The sequence below is a fragment of the Phyllobates terribilis genome, unplaced genomic scaffold (assembly GCF_046119375.1).
Source record: "Phyllobates terribilis strain yellow unplaced genomic scaffold, ASM4611937v1 Scaffold_7__3_contigs__length_470593459, whole genome shotgun sequence".
NCBI classification, from domain to species: Eukaryota; Metazoa; Chordata; class Amphibia; order Anura; family Dendrobatidae; genus Phyllobates; species Phyllobates terribilis.
In genome coordinates, this window is record NW_027362767.1 from 186,252,756 (window position 1) to 186,270,248 (window position 17,493).

Consider the following 17,493-nt stretch of genomic DNA (forward strand, 5'->3'; position numbering starts at 1 on the left):
AATGAGAGATAGACAGTTCTCCATGTTGCATGGGTCTAGAAGTGTCACCAACCAGTAATGACTGTCACCCAAAATTTGGACAACTCGAGGGTCATGGGAAAGGCAGCGTAACAAACTCAGCCATGTGTGCCCGACTGCTAACAGGCAAGATTTCTGTGTCCTCACCAAGAGGACGACTGACCATGCTCTCCTCCTCATCCTCCTCCCCCTCCCTCTCCTCAGGCTATCTACGCTGAACAGATGGTATGACAGTTGTGTGAGTAGTACCATCTATAGCGCAGGAAACTAGCTCCTGTTCTTCCTCCTTCTCTTCCTCATTGTCACCCAATCCACGTTGGGATGAGATGAGGCTGGGCTGTGGGGAATCACCCTGTATGGTCCCTTGCTCCATCTCATCATGCTCCACCTGAAATGCCTCCTCTTTAATTGTGAGCAGCAATCGTTTCAGAAGACAGCGAAGCGGGATGGTGACGCTAATTATAGCGTCATCGCCACTCACCATCTTGGTGAAGTTCTCAGAGTTTTGGTGAACAGATGTATGACATCCATGCCCACTCCTAAGCTCTTATGTGCGGAGGCTGATCTGATCTGATCTGAATACTGACGGGCATTTTGAAGCTGGTACTCAACAACTGCCCTGTGCTGCTCACAAATCTTTCCTAACATATGCAGTGTTGATTTCCAACACGTGGGGAGTTCGCACACCAGTCGGTAAGCTGGAAGCTGCAAACGTTGCTGAAGCACATCAAGGGTAATGAAAGCTGTATCTGACTTTCTAAAATGGGCACACACACGGTGTACTTTGACTAGCAGATCCAGGTAGGTTTTGAGAAACCGCTGAACCACTAGGCTGAGCACATGGGCCAGGAGTGGTACGTGGGTGAGCTCGCCTCTCTTCTGAGTCGCCACCAGGTTCTGGTCATTGTCACACATGACCATGCTGGGCTGTAGGTTCAGCGGTGACAGCCACAGATCTGCCTGCTCTTTTAGATCTGTCAACAACTCTTCAGCGGTGTGCGGTTGGTCTCCTAAGCATATTAGCTTCAGCACAGCCTGTTGCCGCTTGGCCGAGGCAGTGCTGCATTGCTTCCGACTGATGTGGTCATTTCGGAGAGTGAAGCTGAAGAGGAGGAGGTACAGGAGTTGTGAAGGCAACCCTGATTGACCCAGGGCCCATAATCCTCATCATCGGGAGGTCCGACTGTATCCTGGCTTCCACTATATTAACCCAGTGTTCCATTAGCGAGATGTACCGTCCCTGCCCACAAGCACTTGTCCATGTGTCCATGGTTAGGAGGACCTTCCCAGTAACTGCATTGTTGAGGGCACGGCTAATGTTCTGGGACACGTGCTTGTGTAATGCGGGGACGGCTCACCGGGAGAAATAGAGGCAACTGCTAACCGAGTACCGAGGGACAGCAGCCGCCATCAGGTTGTGGAAATCTACCGTCTCCATGAGCCTAAAAGGCAACATTTTGAGCGCAAGCATTCGTGAACTGTGTGAGTTTAGTAGTGTGGCCTGTGGGGCATTAGCTGCGTATTTGGTCTTGCATTCCAAGTACTGGGGTAGGGACAACTGAATGCGATGCTGGGACAAGGATGTGGACGTGGTTGCTGATGGTGGTAGTTGCGAGTGTGCAATGACAGGTGCTGCAGTGGGAGGCATGTTCACATGTGCCATGGACAGGGGATTGGCATGCACACACAACAGCGGAACAAGGAGTGGTGTCACCCGCAGACATTGTTTCTGGACTCTGGCTTTCGGCCCACCTAGTCCGGGTGCTTTGCTGTCATGTGCCTGTGCATGCTGGTAGTGGTCAGGCTGCTAGTTTTGCTACCCATGCTGATGCTGGCCAGGCAGATGGTGCAAATGGCCTTTTTTGGGTTATCTGCAGAGTTTCTAAAAAACAACCAGACTCGGGAAGACCTAACAGTTGTACTAGCAACTTCCGTCGTGTTGGTGTTCTGGGGGACGGTTGCCCCCCTTGTGTCTGTGGCTACCACACTGCTTGTTCCTGCCTGTTGTGGTGCTATACATCCCTCCCCCTGTGTGCTGCTGTCTTCGCTCGGCATGTCCCCTTGCCAGTTTGGGTCAGTGACTTCATTGGCCACCACCTCGTTTTCCACTTCCGCACACTGGTCCACCCCTGACTTTCTGGCAATTGTGTCTCATCATCCACCTCTTGTGACAGTAATTGCACTTTCCCTCCATTGCCTTTGTGTGACTGTGGCTGCTCAAATACTTGGGCATCTACTCTTGCCCCATTTGAAGCTTGCCGGGTGAGAGGTCAGAATCTATAAATGGAAAAGTGAACAGCTCTTCGTGGGGTTCAAGTGTGGGATCAGTTGTCTCTGAGCACTCGGCATGGTGGAAGGCAGGAGGATCAGGATAAGGAATATGCTTTCAAGACTCACAGCTACTGAAAACTTGCTTGAGCAGACACCAGAGAGAGAACATCCTCCAGGGGCAATAGAGAAGGAGCTAGCTGACTGCTATTGCTCCAATCCTGCACAAGGGAAAATGGAAATATAACCGGCGACTCCCTGAAGCAAACTGAGAGTTTATAAACACCCAGACCAGAGTGTGTCAATCCGAGCAGGAATGGAGGTTGCCACTGGGTCCAAAAGGAAAAAGGATTAAGAAGGCATCTGCAATGCCAAATACAGTGTCCTTCTATAGCCAGATCCAGAGCAACTGTCTGTTACACCTGACACACTCGTGACACATTGCCAAGTCTAAACGTCTCATTTGTGTCAACATAAATAGTGCCAGGCCGCTGCAGTTTATTATAAGAAGTGGCTTGTCAAGCTTGTTAGACTCATCAGGTGTGGTGGATCCTCCAAACCCAGGGTCCGGGTGGGCACTTGGGCCACAGGCATCAGCACAGCAGATAGGCAGGTCACACAAGACATGAACAGCAGATAAACAGGAGACTGCAGGCAGGTAAGCTGAGTGCGGGAAACCGCAGTCAGGCAGAGCATGTTAGGAGAATACAGAAAGGCAGGTAGATACCATAGACAGGCAGGCGGAGTGCAGGGAACCACAGGCAGATGGAAGATGTCAATTGAACACAGACAGGCACGCAGAGTACAGGAAACTACAGACATGTGGAGGACGTCAGGAGACCACAGGCAAGCGAAGGGCATGAAATTGCAGGCCGATGCTGTCAAGAGACCGCAAGCAGGTGGAGTGCAGGAAACCGCAAGCAGGTGGAGGACATCAGGAGATCGCAGACATGCAGGCAGAGTGCAGGAAACCACAAGCAGGCGGAGGACATCAGGAGACTGCAGTCAGGTAAAGTGCAGGAAATCACAGGCAGAGAATGTCAGGAGACCGGAGACAAGCAGGCGGAGTTCAGAAAACTGCAGGCAGGCGGATAATGGCCTGAGTGCAGGAAAAGGTGTGTAGAATGAAAATGGTGGAGTGCAGGAAAAGTGTGTAGAAAACCAAGGTTTAACAACACAGAAGCCTTAATGCAATACCAAGAAACAAGGGTGTGTCTCAGTGAGCCTTATATAGGCCTGGGCTGATGTCCACATGGGATCACGCCGGGTTCTTTGCAAAGTGGAGAGAGGGAACCAAGGCACGGATCTGGGACAGGTATGTAACAAAGCTATTTGGAAAACAATTATTTTGCTCAGTCCTGCATTATATAGTTTACCACAGAAAAAGGAAATTTACTGACAATGCAATAAATATTAATTACAACTAAATTATATAATCGTTTTCATTCTTATTTTGACAGCTTGAAAATGAAGGAAAGGCAGCAAAGTGCGAAAAGATCGAAGTAGGTGATGAATTGGTAAATATTAATGGAACACCTTTGCACGGTTCCCGACAAGAAGCTTTAATCTTGATCAAGGGATCATACAGGATCCTCAAAATGATTGTTAGGAGGTAAATACCATTTTTTAATGTACTGTATGTAATAATAAATGTTTTAAATGAATTTAACAGAATGTTGTGCGCTTCAATAAACTTGAAAACCTTAGCAGCAGACTGAATGGTAGCCGACTATTAAACAATGCATAAAGGCAATCTTATAAGGCTATCCACTGCAAAATGAGCAATCATTGGCAACCACTGCATGAAGCCAATAAGATGGAGGGAAGGGGCTCACCCCCATTGGCTCCCTAAAAACTGATTTTATGGTGAAGGTCTGCCATTTTTCACTCCTAATGGGATCAGTCTACATTGACAAAGATACACTGCAATATGATGATTGTAAGAAAACATTGAGGATTATTTTGGTGGATGCTGATTGTCATCAACCATATCTTTCAGAAGAGTCGTGTTTTTAGATGATAAGTAAGTCCAAAACCTTAGAAATCCTCAGAGACCTCTTGTTAGATCGCAGAGTGACTGGAACCTTCGGATCTTGTAGGTTCTGACAATATATCAATGAATCAAGAATAAATGCTGGGATCGGTATGACCCTATATAATAATAGGGTGGTATATCTCTGCACGTGCACATGTCCCATAAGATGTCTTGTTAATCCCAAAAGACAGTTAAGAGTACATATTGCTTTCCATCTTGTGTACTTTCGGTATGGCAGAGATACTCCCATGTTTAGACATGTGTATCAGACATGGAGGGCCAAAAAACATGCTGTGCTACAATCATAATGACTAGATCCATTTCCCTCTAGTGATGGAAGCGATGGCACCCTCAATAAGAAAACGGAGACTTGGATAGGGAGCTCATCCTATGTGAAAGAAAACAGAGATTTTGGGTTAATTGCATCAACCCTAAGGGCTTTAATTAGTGATTTACCGTCACAGGTTTTGTTTAATTTAGACTTTCTCTACTAAACCAATATTTACACTCATTTTCTGTTACCCCATTTTGTGTATGGACGCTCATAATCTTTAGGTGTTACTTTCCACTTTTGTGTTGATTTGTTTATGTTAGCATATTATTGGCTATGTGTTCATACTGGAGCTATCCTTGATCCATAATTATTTCCTTCTTTATTCTCATGTACTTTTCCTATATGTATATACTTTTTATTCCTATCATATCTGGCGAAGTATATCATGACATTGGACCTATGTGTATATTATTTATCTTTTGCTCATGGGCTGATTGGCTCAATGATACTTATTAGTGATATAGGATCCAGTTTGTGCTACCATCTTTTTCTATTTCTTGTGAGGCAGTAAGAGGGATCATATGCAAGGGACGGTATGTATCTCCCAGCATGCGCATAGTCATATTGAACCTGCTGGAGTGCATTGCTATCACAGAAACAGCTGTGGTTGCAGTGCAAAATAAAAGTAAAGTTTGAACTTGGTCAAGCTATTTAGCTAAGTTGGATTTAAGAAAACCCGACATGGGCTTTTATTTTGGGAGTGAACTACAGGATGGTAGTGGGGCGGTTCACTCCCTCCAGCCAGGTCTTACAAGTGGCTCATGGCCACAGAAACCATTTAAAAACTTGCAGCAAAGGTTTGGGTGTGTCAGTGTTTTGTCTGCAAGCTGTGTGAAGCAAACATGGGGCCAAGGAAAGCAAAATTCCTGGTGCACGTCAGCGTGACAGGTCAGTGCGGTCGCCTACGCTAATGAGTTTGGAGATTGACGGTGTTACGACCCGGCTGTGATCCGGAGGATACCGTTACCTTTACTTTGTGAGTTTTTGGAAAATAAAGACATTCAAGTTTAACTTTACTGGGTCATTACCGCACAGTGTGAGCACTGCCGCACTACAGTCTCCAGACTGACGTTGAGTAACGTTTATAATATAATGAACTATGGGATATTTTATATATAGAACTGCTTATTTGTTACTGGTCCTATTCACAGTGTGTAGTTAGCTCACTCTTTTCAGTGGAGGATGCTATATATTTGCCGAACAATGGAATGTACTAGATCCACCCATCATTCCACATGACATTGATACCAAATCCTGTGGTTTTTACTTTTTGACACACTGTTTTGAGACTCTCCTGTGTCTGTCCCTACAGCATATCATGGGGTACAATGTATGCTGCACCTCTGTCCTTCAATTCCAGCACTAAGATATTGACTTTTGTGTTTTCATTGGCTGTAAGCCATAATCATCAACATTAACAGAAATAAACACGTGAAATAGATCCCTCTGTGTGTAATGACTCTATATAATAGATCCCTCTGTGTGTAATGACTCTATATAATAAATCCCTCTGTGTGTAATGACTCTATATAATAGATCCCTCTGTGTGTAATGACTCTATATAATAGATCCTTCTGTGTGTAATGACTCTATATAATAGATCCCTCTGTGTGTAATGACTCTATATAATAGATCCCTCTGTGTGTAATGACTCTATATAATAGATCCTTCTGTGTGTAATGACTCTATATAATAGATCCCTCTGTGTGTAATGACTCTATATAATAGATCCTTCTGTGTGTAATGACTCTATATAATAGATCCCTCTGTGTGTAATGACTCTATATAATAGATCCCTCTGTATGTAATGACTCTATATAATAGATCCCTCTGTGTGTAATGACTCTATATAATAGATCCCTCTGTGTGTAATGACTCTATATAATAGATCCCTCTGTGTGTAATGACTCTATATAATAGATCCCTCTGTGTGTAATGACTCTATATAATAGATCCTTCTGCGTGCAATGACTCTATATAATAGATCACTCTGTGTGTAATGACTCTATATAATAGATCCCTCTGTGTGTAATGACTCTATATAATAGATCCCTCTGTGTGTAATGACTCTATATAATAGATCCCTCTGTGTGTAATGACTCTATATAATAGATCCCTCTGCGTGTAATGACTCTATATAATAGATCCCTCTGTGTGTAATGACTATATAATAGATCCCTCTGTGTGTTATGACTCTATATAATAGATCGCTCTGTGTGTAATGACTCTATATAATAGATCCCTCTGTGTGTAATGCCTCTATATAATAGATCACTCTGTGTGTAATGACTCTATATAATAGATCCCTCTGTGTGTAATGACTCTATATAATAGATCACTCTGTGTGTAATGACTCTATATAATAGATCCCTCTGTGTGTAATGACTCTATATAATAGATCACTCTGTGTGTAATGACTCTATAAAATACATCCCTCTGTGTGTAATGACTCTATATAATAGATCACGCTGTGTGTAATGACTCTATAATAGATCCCTCTGTGTGTAATGACTCTATATAATAGATTCTTCTGTGTAATGACTCTATATAATAGATCGCTCTGTGTGTAATGACTCTATATAATAGATCCCTCTGTGTGTAATGACTCTATATAATAGATCACTCTGTGTGTAATGACTCTATATAATAGATCCCTCTGTGTGTAATGACTCTATATAATAGATCCTTCTGTGTGTAATGACTCTATATAATAGATCCCTCTGCGTGTAATGACTCTATATAATAGATCACTCTGTGTGTAATGACATTATATAATAGATCCCTCTGTGTGTAATGACTCTATATAATAGATCCCTCTGTGTGTAATGACTTTATATAATAGATTCCTCTGCGTGTAATGACTCTATATAATAGATCACTCTGTGTGTAATGACTCTATATAATAGATCACTCTGTGTGTAATGACTCTTTATAATAGATCCCTCTGTGTGTAATGACTATATATAATAGATCCCTCTGTGAGTAATGACTCTATATAATAGATCCCTCTGTGTGTAATGACTCTATATAATAGATCCCTCTGTGTGTAATGACTCTATATAATAAATCCCTCTGTGTGTAATGACTCTATATAATAGATCCCTCTGTGTGTAATGACTCTATATAATAGATCCTTCTGTGTGTAATGACTCTATATAATAGATCCCTCTGTGTGTAATGACTCTATATAATAGATCCCTCTGTGTGTAATGACTCTATATAATAGATCCTTCTGTGTGTAATGACTCTATATAATAGATCCCTCTGTGTGTAATGACTCTATATAATAGATCCTTCTGTGTGTAATGACTCTATATAATAGATCCCTCTGTGTGTAATGACTCTATATAATAGATCCCTCTGTGTGTAATGACTCTATTTAATAGATCCCTCTGTGTGTAATGACTCTATATAATAAATCCCTCTGTGTGTAATGACTCTATATAATAGATCCCTCTGTGTGTAATGACTCTATATAATAGATCCTTCTGCGTGTAATAACTCTATATAATAGATCCCTCTGTATGTAATGACTCTATATAATAGATCCCTCTGTGTGTAATGACTCTATATAATAGATCCCTCTGTGTGTAATGACTCTATATAATAGATCCCTCTGTGTGTAATGACTCTATATAATAGATCCTTCTGCGTGCAATGACTCTATATAATAGATCCCTCTGTGTGTAATGACTCTATATAATAGATCCCTCTGTGTGTAATGACTCTATATAATAGATCCCTCTGTGTGTAATGACTCTATATAATAGATCCCTCTGTGTGTAATGACTCTATATAATAGATCCCTCTGCGTGTAATGACTCTATATAATAGATCCCTCTGTGTGTAATGACTATATAATAGATCCCTCTGTGTGTTATGACTCTATATAATAGATCGCTCTGTGTGTAATGACTCTATATAATAGATCCCTCTGTGTGTAATGCCTCTATATAATAGATCACTCTGTGTGTAATGACTCTATATAATAGATCCCGCTGTGTGTAATGACTCTATATAATAGATCCCTCTGTGTGTAATGACTCTATATAATAGATCCCTCTGTGTGTAATGACTCTATATAATAGATCACTCTGTGTGTAATGACTCTATATAATACATCCCTCTGTGTGTAATGACTCTATATAACAGATCACGCTGTGTGTAATGACTCTATAATAGATCCCTCTGTGTGTAATGACTCTATATAATAGATTCTTCTGTGTGTAATGACTCTATATAATAGATCGCTCTGTGTGTAATGACTCTATATAATAGATCCCTCTGTGTGTAATGACTCTATATAATAGATCACTCTGTGTGTAATGACTCTATATAATAGATCACTCTGTGTGTAATGACTCTATATAATAGATCCTTCTGTGTGTAATGACTCTATATAATAGATCCCTCTGCGTGTAATGACTCTATATAATAGATCACTCTGTGTGTAATGACATTATATAATAGATCCCTCTGTGTGTAATGACTCTATATAATAGATCCCTCTGTGTGTAATGACTTTATATAATAGATTCCTCTGCGTGTAATGACTCTATATAATAGATCACTCTGTGTGTAATGACTCTATATAATAGATCACTCTGTGTGTAATGACTCTTTATAATAGATCCCTCTGTGTGTAATGACTATATATAATAGATCCCTCTGTGAGTAATGACTCTATATAATAGATCCCTCTGTGTGTAATGACTCTATATAATAGATCCCTCTGTGTGTAATGACTCTATATAATAGATCCCTCTGTGTGTAATGACTCTATATAATAGATTCCTCTGTGTGTAATGACTCTATAATAGATCCCTCTGTGTGTAATGACTCTATATAATAGATCCCTCTGTGTGTAATGACTCTATATAATAGATCCCTCTGTGTGTAATGACTCTATATAATAGATCCCTCTGTGTGTAATGACTTTATATAATAGATTCCTCTGCGTGTAATGACTCTATATAATAGATCACTCTGTGTGTAATGACTCTATATAATAGATCACTCTGTGTGTAATGACTCTTTATAATAGATCCCTCTGTGTGTAATGACTATATATAATAGATCCCTCTGTGTGTAATGACTCTATATAATAGATCCCTCTGTGTGTAATGACTATATATAATAGATCCCTCTGTGTGTAATGACTATATAATAGATCCCTCTGTGTGTAATGACTCTATGTAATAGATCCCTCTGTGTGTAATGACTCTATAATAGATCCCTCTGTGTGTAATGACTCTATATAATAGATCCCTCTGTGTGTAATGACTCTATATAATATAGGAGTTTCACTTTTTGCATTGAAGAACTGAAATAATTTAACTTTTTGATGATATTCTAATTTACTGAGATGCACCTGTATATTGTGGTAGTTGGTGCAATTTCACTCTTACCTGTGATGTTATTGCACACAATCTTCTGAATTGTACACTCACATTTTTTCGAGATGTGTAACTTTTTTATGTTTCCGTTGGTTGATTTGTTAGAGGGTTTTTTTGTAGGGCGGTCTGATATTTTTTATTGATATCAGTTTAGGATAGATACAATGCTTTGAACACTTCTAATTGCCTTTTTTTATTCAAAGTGAAGTAAAAGAAAATAATACCAAGATGCAGGTGATAGGGGAGATTTATAGATATAGGAAAGCTGGAAATGCTGTTACATTTCAATTACATGTTTTTGCCATTCTTTATGGCTTGTGCGCACGTTCAGTATTTGATTACAGAAATTTCTGCAAGGTTTCTGGACCTCTTGGCAGCAAAAAAAACTTGTGTTTTTGCTGTGATTTGGTGCATTTTTGCATGTGTTTTTTGATGCATTTTTGTACAGCAATGAATGCTTTTTGAAGCTAAATGAAGATATTTAAAAAAGGAACGTGGGACATAGCTTTAACCCTTGGATTACTGTTGGACCTGGGGTGAGTATATTGGTTTATTTAAATGGTTAAAAAATGTGTCTGTTGTCTTTCAAATAAAGTGTTTTATTCTCTGTGTGTGTTTATTTAACTCTTTACTTACAGGTTTAGTAATGAGGGTGTCTGGTTGACACCTCTTTATCACTAAACAAATGGGTTGGTGTCAGCGACACCAAATTCCATAAACCCTAATCCCATAAACCCTAATTCCCATTTATATCATTTCTGGGGCAGCTGAGAGCTGCTATTTTTTAGCCTAGGTGTGCTGTGTTCTAATGCCACACTTGTTTTGTCAGTCCATGCGGATCACCATGTGATATTACTAGCCAGAGAAGGGACCATTAGCCAAAGATGTTTCCTGGCTATTAATAACAGCACACAGCTGGTTGCTTAGGGTTTATACTGGAGTATTTTGCACATGGTCCCTTTTCTTATACACTTGTCACTTTCACACCATCTTTTATTCATTCGCTTACTCTCAAGCACCCTAGTAACACCACACACATCATGTCCGTTACGATCTTGGAAGCGTTCCACTGTGGAATGCATAGCCAGTATACCACAGAGCCTGCTTTCCCTTGAGCACGCATGCCTGGCGCGTCACTTCCTCTCCGGCTTGACGCCTTCCGGGTGTGTGTTCCACTCTGGAACATCACAGGGAGCATCCTTCCAGGTTGCACACACCCCCCTAGTGTCATTTCTGGTTCCGGTTGGCATGAGGTGCGAGTGCGTTCCACACTGGAATGCATAGGCCTCATTGGTGCCATTCCCTCATGGAAGTTATCAGTATGTCAACTGTTCACCAATGAAATCATCTTTACACCACATTACATCACTTTCCAATATGACCTATTCTTACATCCATTAGTAAAAATGCCATTAATAATCCATCTCATTATTGGTAGCACTGGCAGATAAAATAGACCCAGTTTTCTTTTTTCCTTCTATACTTCTTGAAAAAGCCACAGGGCAAAACGTGCGTTGGTGGGGTGCCTGTACATGGCATGTTTAACTCTTTTTCCCTGTTTGAATATTGCATTGTTCATATGATGGCGTGTATCTTTATAGCATGGTTATATGGTGTTAACTATACGGGGATCATGTTGCAGATAGTGCAGCAAGAAGGCACTCATAAGTTGGGCTCTTCCATGAGGTCCAACCCACGGTGTGTTAGTGGCTGGGTAATTCTGATTCTTGTTTCCTCCATCCCCTCCCACCAACCATGAACGAGGGGATGATTATCCTCTTCATCTTCTGACTGTTGCTCGCCCGTCACCTCTTCCTCCTCCATTTGTTCCTCGCCTCTTCCACCTTCAGTAACAGTTTGTCTGGTATCACCAACCCCCCTCGATCACAGTAATGCACCCTCACTTGCAGGGGCTGGCAAATTTTAGCCTGGGGGCAAGCACAAGTTGCGGCTGCCCTTCTTTAACCTACTTACCTCAGGCTGCTGTGTAAAACAACAACCAAGCTTACTAAATAGATATGGGAGCAAAACTAAGCTACCTGCATAGTTCCGCGAGAAAAAACGAGCTCAATACATGGCTATGGGAAGAGAACTAAGCTTACTACATAAATACAAAAGTGGTGATGTTGCACTCCTGGTATTGACTTACAAACACTGATGTAAAATACTGACCAAATACTGAACGTGGCCTTAGGCCGGGGTCACACAAGCATATGTTCTCTTGTAAGAGAGAATTGGGGCCGATTATGCAATTGACAACTCTGTGAGAGTATGAGCTGAGTGTCATCTTACTATGGTCTGATTCCGTCACATGAGAGAAACGTAGAAAACGTGTGGAGAAGATGATGGCGAAAGTAATTTCTCCATCTCCTCCATTGCCTGTCTCGGCGTATATCGGACTGCACTGGGATGACATCCAAGTGCAGTCTGGTGTTTCACACGCACCCATAGGCCTGTGATTTGATTATCGGATGCACTCGCAGCATGCTGTGATTGTTTTCTCATACCATATCAGCATGATAAAATAATCGCAGATCGGCACTGCCCCTTAGTATAATATTGGCCGAGTGCTATCCAATAAAACACTGCACTCAGTTGTGTTATACGCCTGTGTGAGCGAGCCCTTTTACAAAGCACGGTGCAAAAACATTTTTGTTCTACTTGGTCACTTATCAAGACTAGTGTTGAGCCACCCCCGTAGTGTTCGAGTTCGGTTCAGTTCGTCGAACACCCGTATGTTCGCCGAACTGTTCGTCGAACACCTTCGAACACCGTTAAAACCAATGGCAGGCAAACAAAAACACATAGAAACACATAGAAAACACCTTCAAAGGTGTCCAAAAGCTGACAAACTGCTCAGAGGACACGACTAACACATGGAAAAGTGACAAGAATATATAGTCATGCGAAAAGAAAAGAGGTGGAGGAGTAAAAGGAGGGGGAGACACAGATATAGGCATGTCATGCCCTTCTAAAATCCAAAAAGTGAGAAGCAGACACGGCCAGTCCGTTCCTGCCCGTGCGACCTCCGTGTCGCCGGGTTTGTGCCAGAGCCGCGGTGGACCCTGACGGTCAGCCCCCCTCTCCCAATACTGGTGCCTGTCCGCTGGTGGGTCGAGCGAGCCCCCCTGCGGTGTAGGCAGCTCTAAGCTTTTTCATTTAAATTGTCTCTCTAATTTGAATGAATACACTTTAAATCCTTTTACAAGGATCTATTGGAGGGCAAGTCTCATGCCAGCAGCCGCGTAATTCCAGCTCCAGTAGCGTCCACTAAAGCTGCTGCAGTTAAAAAGCTTTTATAAGGATCGAGCTTGGCGGTCCACCGCAAGGCATCCTACTGCCAGTCCCAGCCCCTATGCCTTGGGGTGCCTCCCCGATGCTCTTCACTGAGTGTCCCGGGGGCCCGAAGCATTTCCTTTGAAAAAATTAAGTGTCCAAACTACAGGTGGTGTAGCTTGCTTAACAGCTGGGATAATCCGCTGACTAGCAGACACTGCTACTAGGCACAAAGTATTTCCTGGGCTAGATGCAGTTAAAAATTTGTAATTAGATACTCTCGTTGGATGCTGAGAAAGCATTCCATAGAGTCTCCTGGCACGCCATATATTATTCTCTTAAAAAGCTTGGGGTAGGGGTCTAGGGGACCCTTTTATAGCCAAAATCACGGCCCTGTATCGCAATACGTCACCTACGCTGAAGATAAATGGAACATTTTCATCACTTTTCATAATCACCAATGGGACAAGGCAGGGATGTCCTCTGTCCCCTCTCTTATACATCCTAGTGACGGAGCACCTGCTCTCATCAATTCGCCATAACCCCAATATTAGGTGGATTGAGGTGGGAGGCACCGAGTACAAGTGCTCTCTATTTGCTGATGATGTCCTAGTATATATCACTCAATCACATATATCCATCCCTGCTGTTATGGCTGAAATAGATCACTTTGTTACATGGTCAAATTTTAAAATCAATGCAGTGAAGTCTGAGGCCCTCGATGTCTCCCTCCCCAAATCCATACAGGATTCCATCCAGTCCAACTTTCCCTTTGCCTGGCCCTCACAGGGTATCAAATACTTAGGAATTCCTATTCATAGAGACCTCTCCCGTCTATGTTATCTTAATTTTGGGCCCTTTATTGAACAACTCCATACAGACCACGGTTGGCAAGTTAGAACTGTAAGATTCACTACGTGAACCACTGGTGTTTTGTGGAAAAGCACATGTACACTGTGTTACAAATTATTATGCAAAAAGTGTTTAGGAGTGATAAGGGAAGAATTTGTTTGTTTGTCAGTTAAACTCATTGATGGTGATGAGTGTCAGGGCTCTTTATATCACTGTAAGCAATTGCAGACACCTTTACTAATTAGTTTGGCAGGTGTGTCCAATGAAAGGCAAGACTACTTAAGAAGGCTGCCCCACATTATTAAGCAGCCTACATTTTCTGCCAAAATGGGAAAGAAAAAGGATGTGTCGGCTGCTGAGAAGCAACAAATTGTGGAGTGTTTAGGTCAAGGCATGACTACAATCAACATTGCCAAGACACTTCATCCTGATCATCGCACAATCAAGAAGTATGTAGCTGATTCACAGTACACACGTGTGCGTGCTGATAAGGGAAAATTGAGGACTCTTTCCTACAGGCAATTACATCAGGTTAAAAGAGCAGCGGCAAAAAAGCCTTGTCATAGCAGCAGACAAGTTTTTGAAGCTGCTGGTGCCTCCAACGTCCCCCGAACAACAAGATGCAGAGTCCTTCAGAGGTTTGCAGCTGTGCGTAAGGCATCCTGTCGACCTCCTCTATCCACTGCACACAAGCAGAAACTGCTCCAGTGGGACAAACAATACATGAAGACTGACTTCAAAACTGTTTTGTTCACCAATGAGTGCCGTGCAACGCTCGATGGTCCAGATGGATGGAGTGGAGGATGGCTGGTTGATGGACACCCCATGCAAACACGGCTACGGCGCCAACAAGGAGGAGGTGGAGTAATGTTTTGGGCTGGAATCATGGGGAGAGAGATTGTCGGCCCCTTTAGGATCCCTGAAGGGGTAAAGATGAACTCCATAATGTATGTGGAGTTTCTCAAACAGCACTTCCTGCCATGGTTCAAGAAGAAGAACCGTGTATTCCGCAGCAAGATCATTTTCATGCATGATAATGCACCGTCTCATGCTGTACATAACACATCTGCATCTCTGGCTGATATGGGCATAAAAGGGGACAAACTTATGGTGTGACCCCCATGCTCCCCTGACCTCAACCCCATTGACAACCTCTGGAGCATCATCAAAAGGAGTGTCTATGATGGCGGGAGGCAGTTCACATCTAAGCAACAGCTCTGGGAGGGTATTCTGTCCTCATGCAAAACAATTGAAGCAGAAACCACCCAAAACCTGACAAATTCAATGGACGAGAGAGTTCAGAAGCTCCTTTCGAACAAGGGGTCCTATGTGAAAATGTAACATCACCTAGAATAAAGTTTTGAGTTGAAAACTGTTTGATTTCAGTTTCTAATAACCTGCTAATGCTTATAATTTCAAAAATGACCATTTTTTTGTTCTTTATTAAAATGAAAAGGTTGATCGAAGAGTGTGGGGGATCTAAGAGTGTGGCAACCCAGTAGTCAGGATTATTTCGAATTCTGACAATCTGAAGGTCATGTTGCAGGTAGTGCATCAAGAAGGCACTCATGTGTCTTGCGCATCTATGAGCCCCAAAATTATTTTCCGGGCTAGATGCAGCTAAATATTATTATTAATTTGAAAGCTGATGAAGCTTAGTATAGATGGCCTAATAGAATCAGTACTGCAAACTGCTACAAGGCCCAAATTATTTTCCAGCCAAGATACAGATAAACATGATTAGTAATTTTAAATCTGGTGGAGTTTAGTATAGATGGCCTAATAGAATCAATACTGCAAACTGCTACAAGGCCCAAATTATTTTCCAGCCAAGATACAGATAAACATGATTAGTAATTTTAAATCTGGTGGAGTTTAGTATAGATGGCCTAATAGAATCAGTACTGCACACTGCTACAAGGCCCAAATTATTTTCCAGCCAAGATACAGATAAACATGATTAGTAATTTTAAATCTGATGGAGTTTGGTATAGATGGCCTAATAGAATCAGTACTGCACACTGCTACAAGGCCCAAATTATTTTCCAGCCAAGATACAGATAAACATGATTAGTAATTTGAAAGCTTAAAACGGTTAGTGAGGTGATTTTAACAAATCATCAAGCTTTTACTCTCCCCAGGATGACACAGGGGTAGAAAAGTCATTTCGGATCCATGATTTGTTCATCTTTATGAACGTGAGTCTGTCTACATTATCAGTGGAGAGCCGCGTGTGCTTATCTGTCAGCACACCACCAGCAGCGCTGAACACACGTTCAGACAGAACGCTGGCTGCGGGGCATGACAAGATCTCCAAGGCGTAAGTGGCGAGCTCCGGCCATTTATCCAGATTGGAAGCCCAAAAAGAGCAAGGGTCCAGTGACACAGTCATGGCTTCAATGTTTATTTGGAGATACTCCTGTACCATCGTCTCTAGGCGTTGACTATGTGTCAGACTTCTTGTCTCCTGTGGCCTTGCAAAGGATGGGCTAAAAAAGTGGTGAAATGATTCCGCAAAATTGATGTTACCAGCAGATACTGTGTTTCTGTTACGTTTTGAGTGCTGAACACTCGACGGTCCCACGGTTGGCAAGTTGGAACTGTGAGATTCACTACGTGCACCACTAGTGTTTTGTGGAAAAGCACATGTAAGATTCTGCAACAGTCTCTGCTGATACTCCTGCATGCGTGCATCTCTTTCTATGACAGGAATAATTTCTGCAAATTTACTTTTGTACCGGGGATCTAACAGTGTGGCAACCCAGTAGTCAGTATTATTTCTAATTCTCACAATTCGAGGGTCATGTTGCAGGTAGTGCAGCAAGAAGGCACTCATGTGTCTTGCGCATCCAGGAGCACCAAGTCCCTGTTGTGTTGGTGGCGAGGGAACAATCATGCTTCCTTCCTCTGCCCTCTCCCCCCAACCTCGCACAACAGAAATGTGATCAAGGTCTCCCTCATCTGATGAGTCTTCCATCAGTTCGTCCTCCACTTCCTCCTGGGCTCCTGCACCTTCCTCACTAGTTTGGCTGCTACCATGCGCCCTGGTAAAACCATCTCCCCCACCCTCACATGCCTGCCGCCTTGGTGCTGCCGACCGTCTGGACCTTGCAGATGTTAGTCCTTCCGCATACAACTCCTCCTCCTCTACTTCCTCCACCTCCTCTTGTGCCACCACCTGACTCCGAATTCTGTTTAATATGTGCTCCAGCATGTAAATCACCGGAATAGTCATGCTGATAATGGCATCGTCAGCACTAAACACCTTCTTCGCCATTTCAAAACTGTGCAGAAGAGAGCATAGGTCCCTGATC

At 42.4% G+C, this 17,493-nt stretch overlaps 1 protein-coding gene across 4 annotated transcripts in view; it reads left to right on the forward strand.

Moving 5' to 3' along the window:
- The window catches only part of SHROOM4 (shroom family member 4), a 598,984-nt gene that overhangs the window by 133,667 nt on the left and 447,824 nt on the right, over window positions 1-17,493 (forward strand). For all 4 annotated transcript variants that reach the window (XM_073639594.1, XM_073639596.1, XM_073639598.1 and 1 more), the window contains exon 2: window positions 3,747-3,898. In XM_073639594.1, coding sequence (XP_073495695.1) covers window positions 3,747-3,898 — 152 coding nt within the window. The remainder of the gene's footprint in view (window positions 1-3,746; window positions 3,899-17,493) is intronic.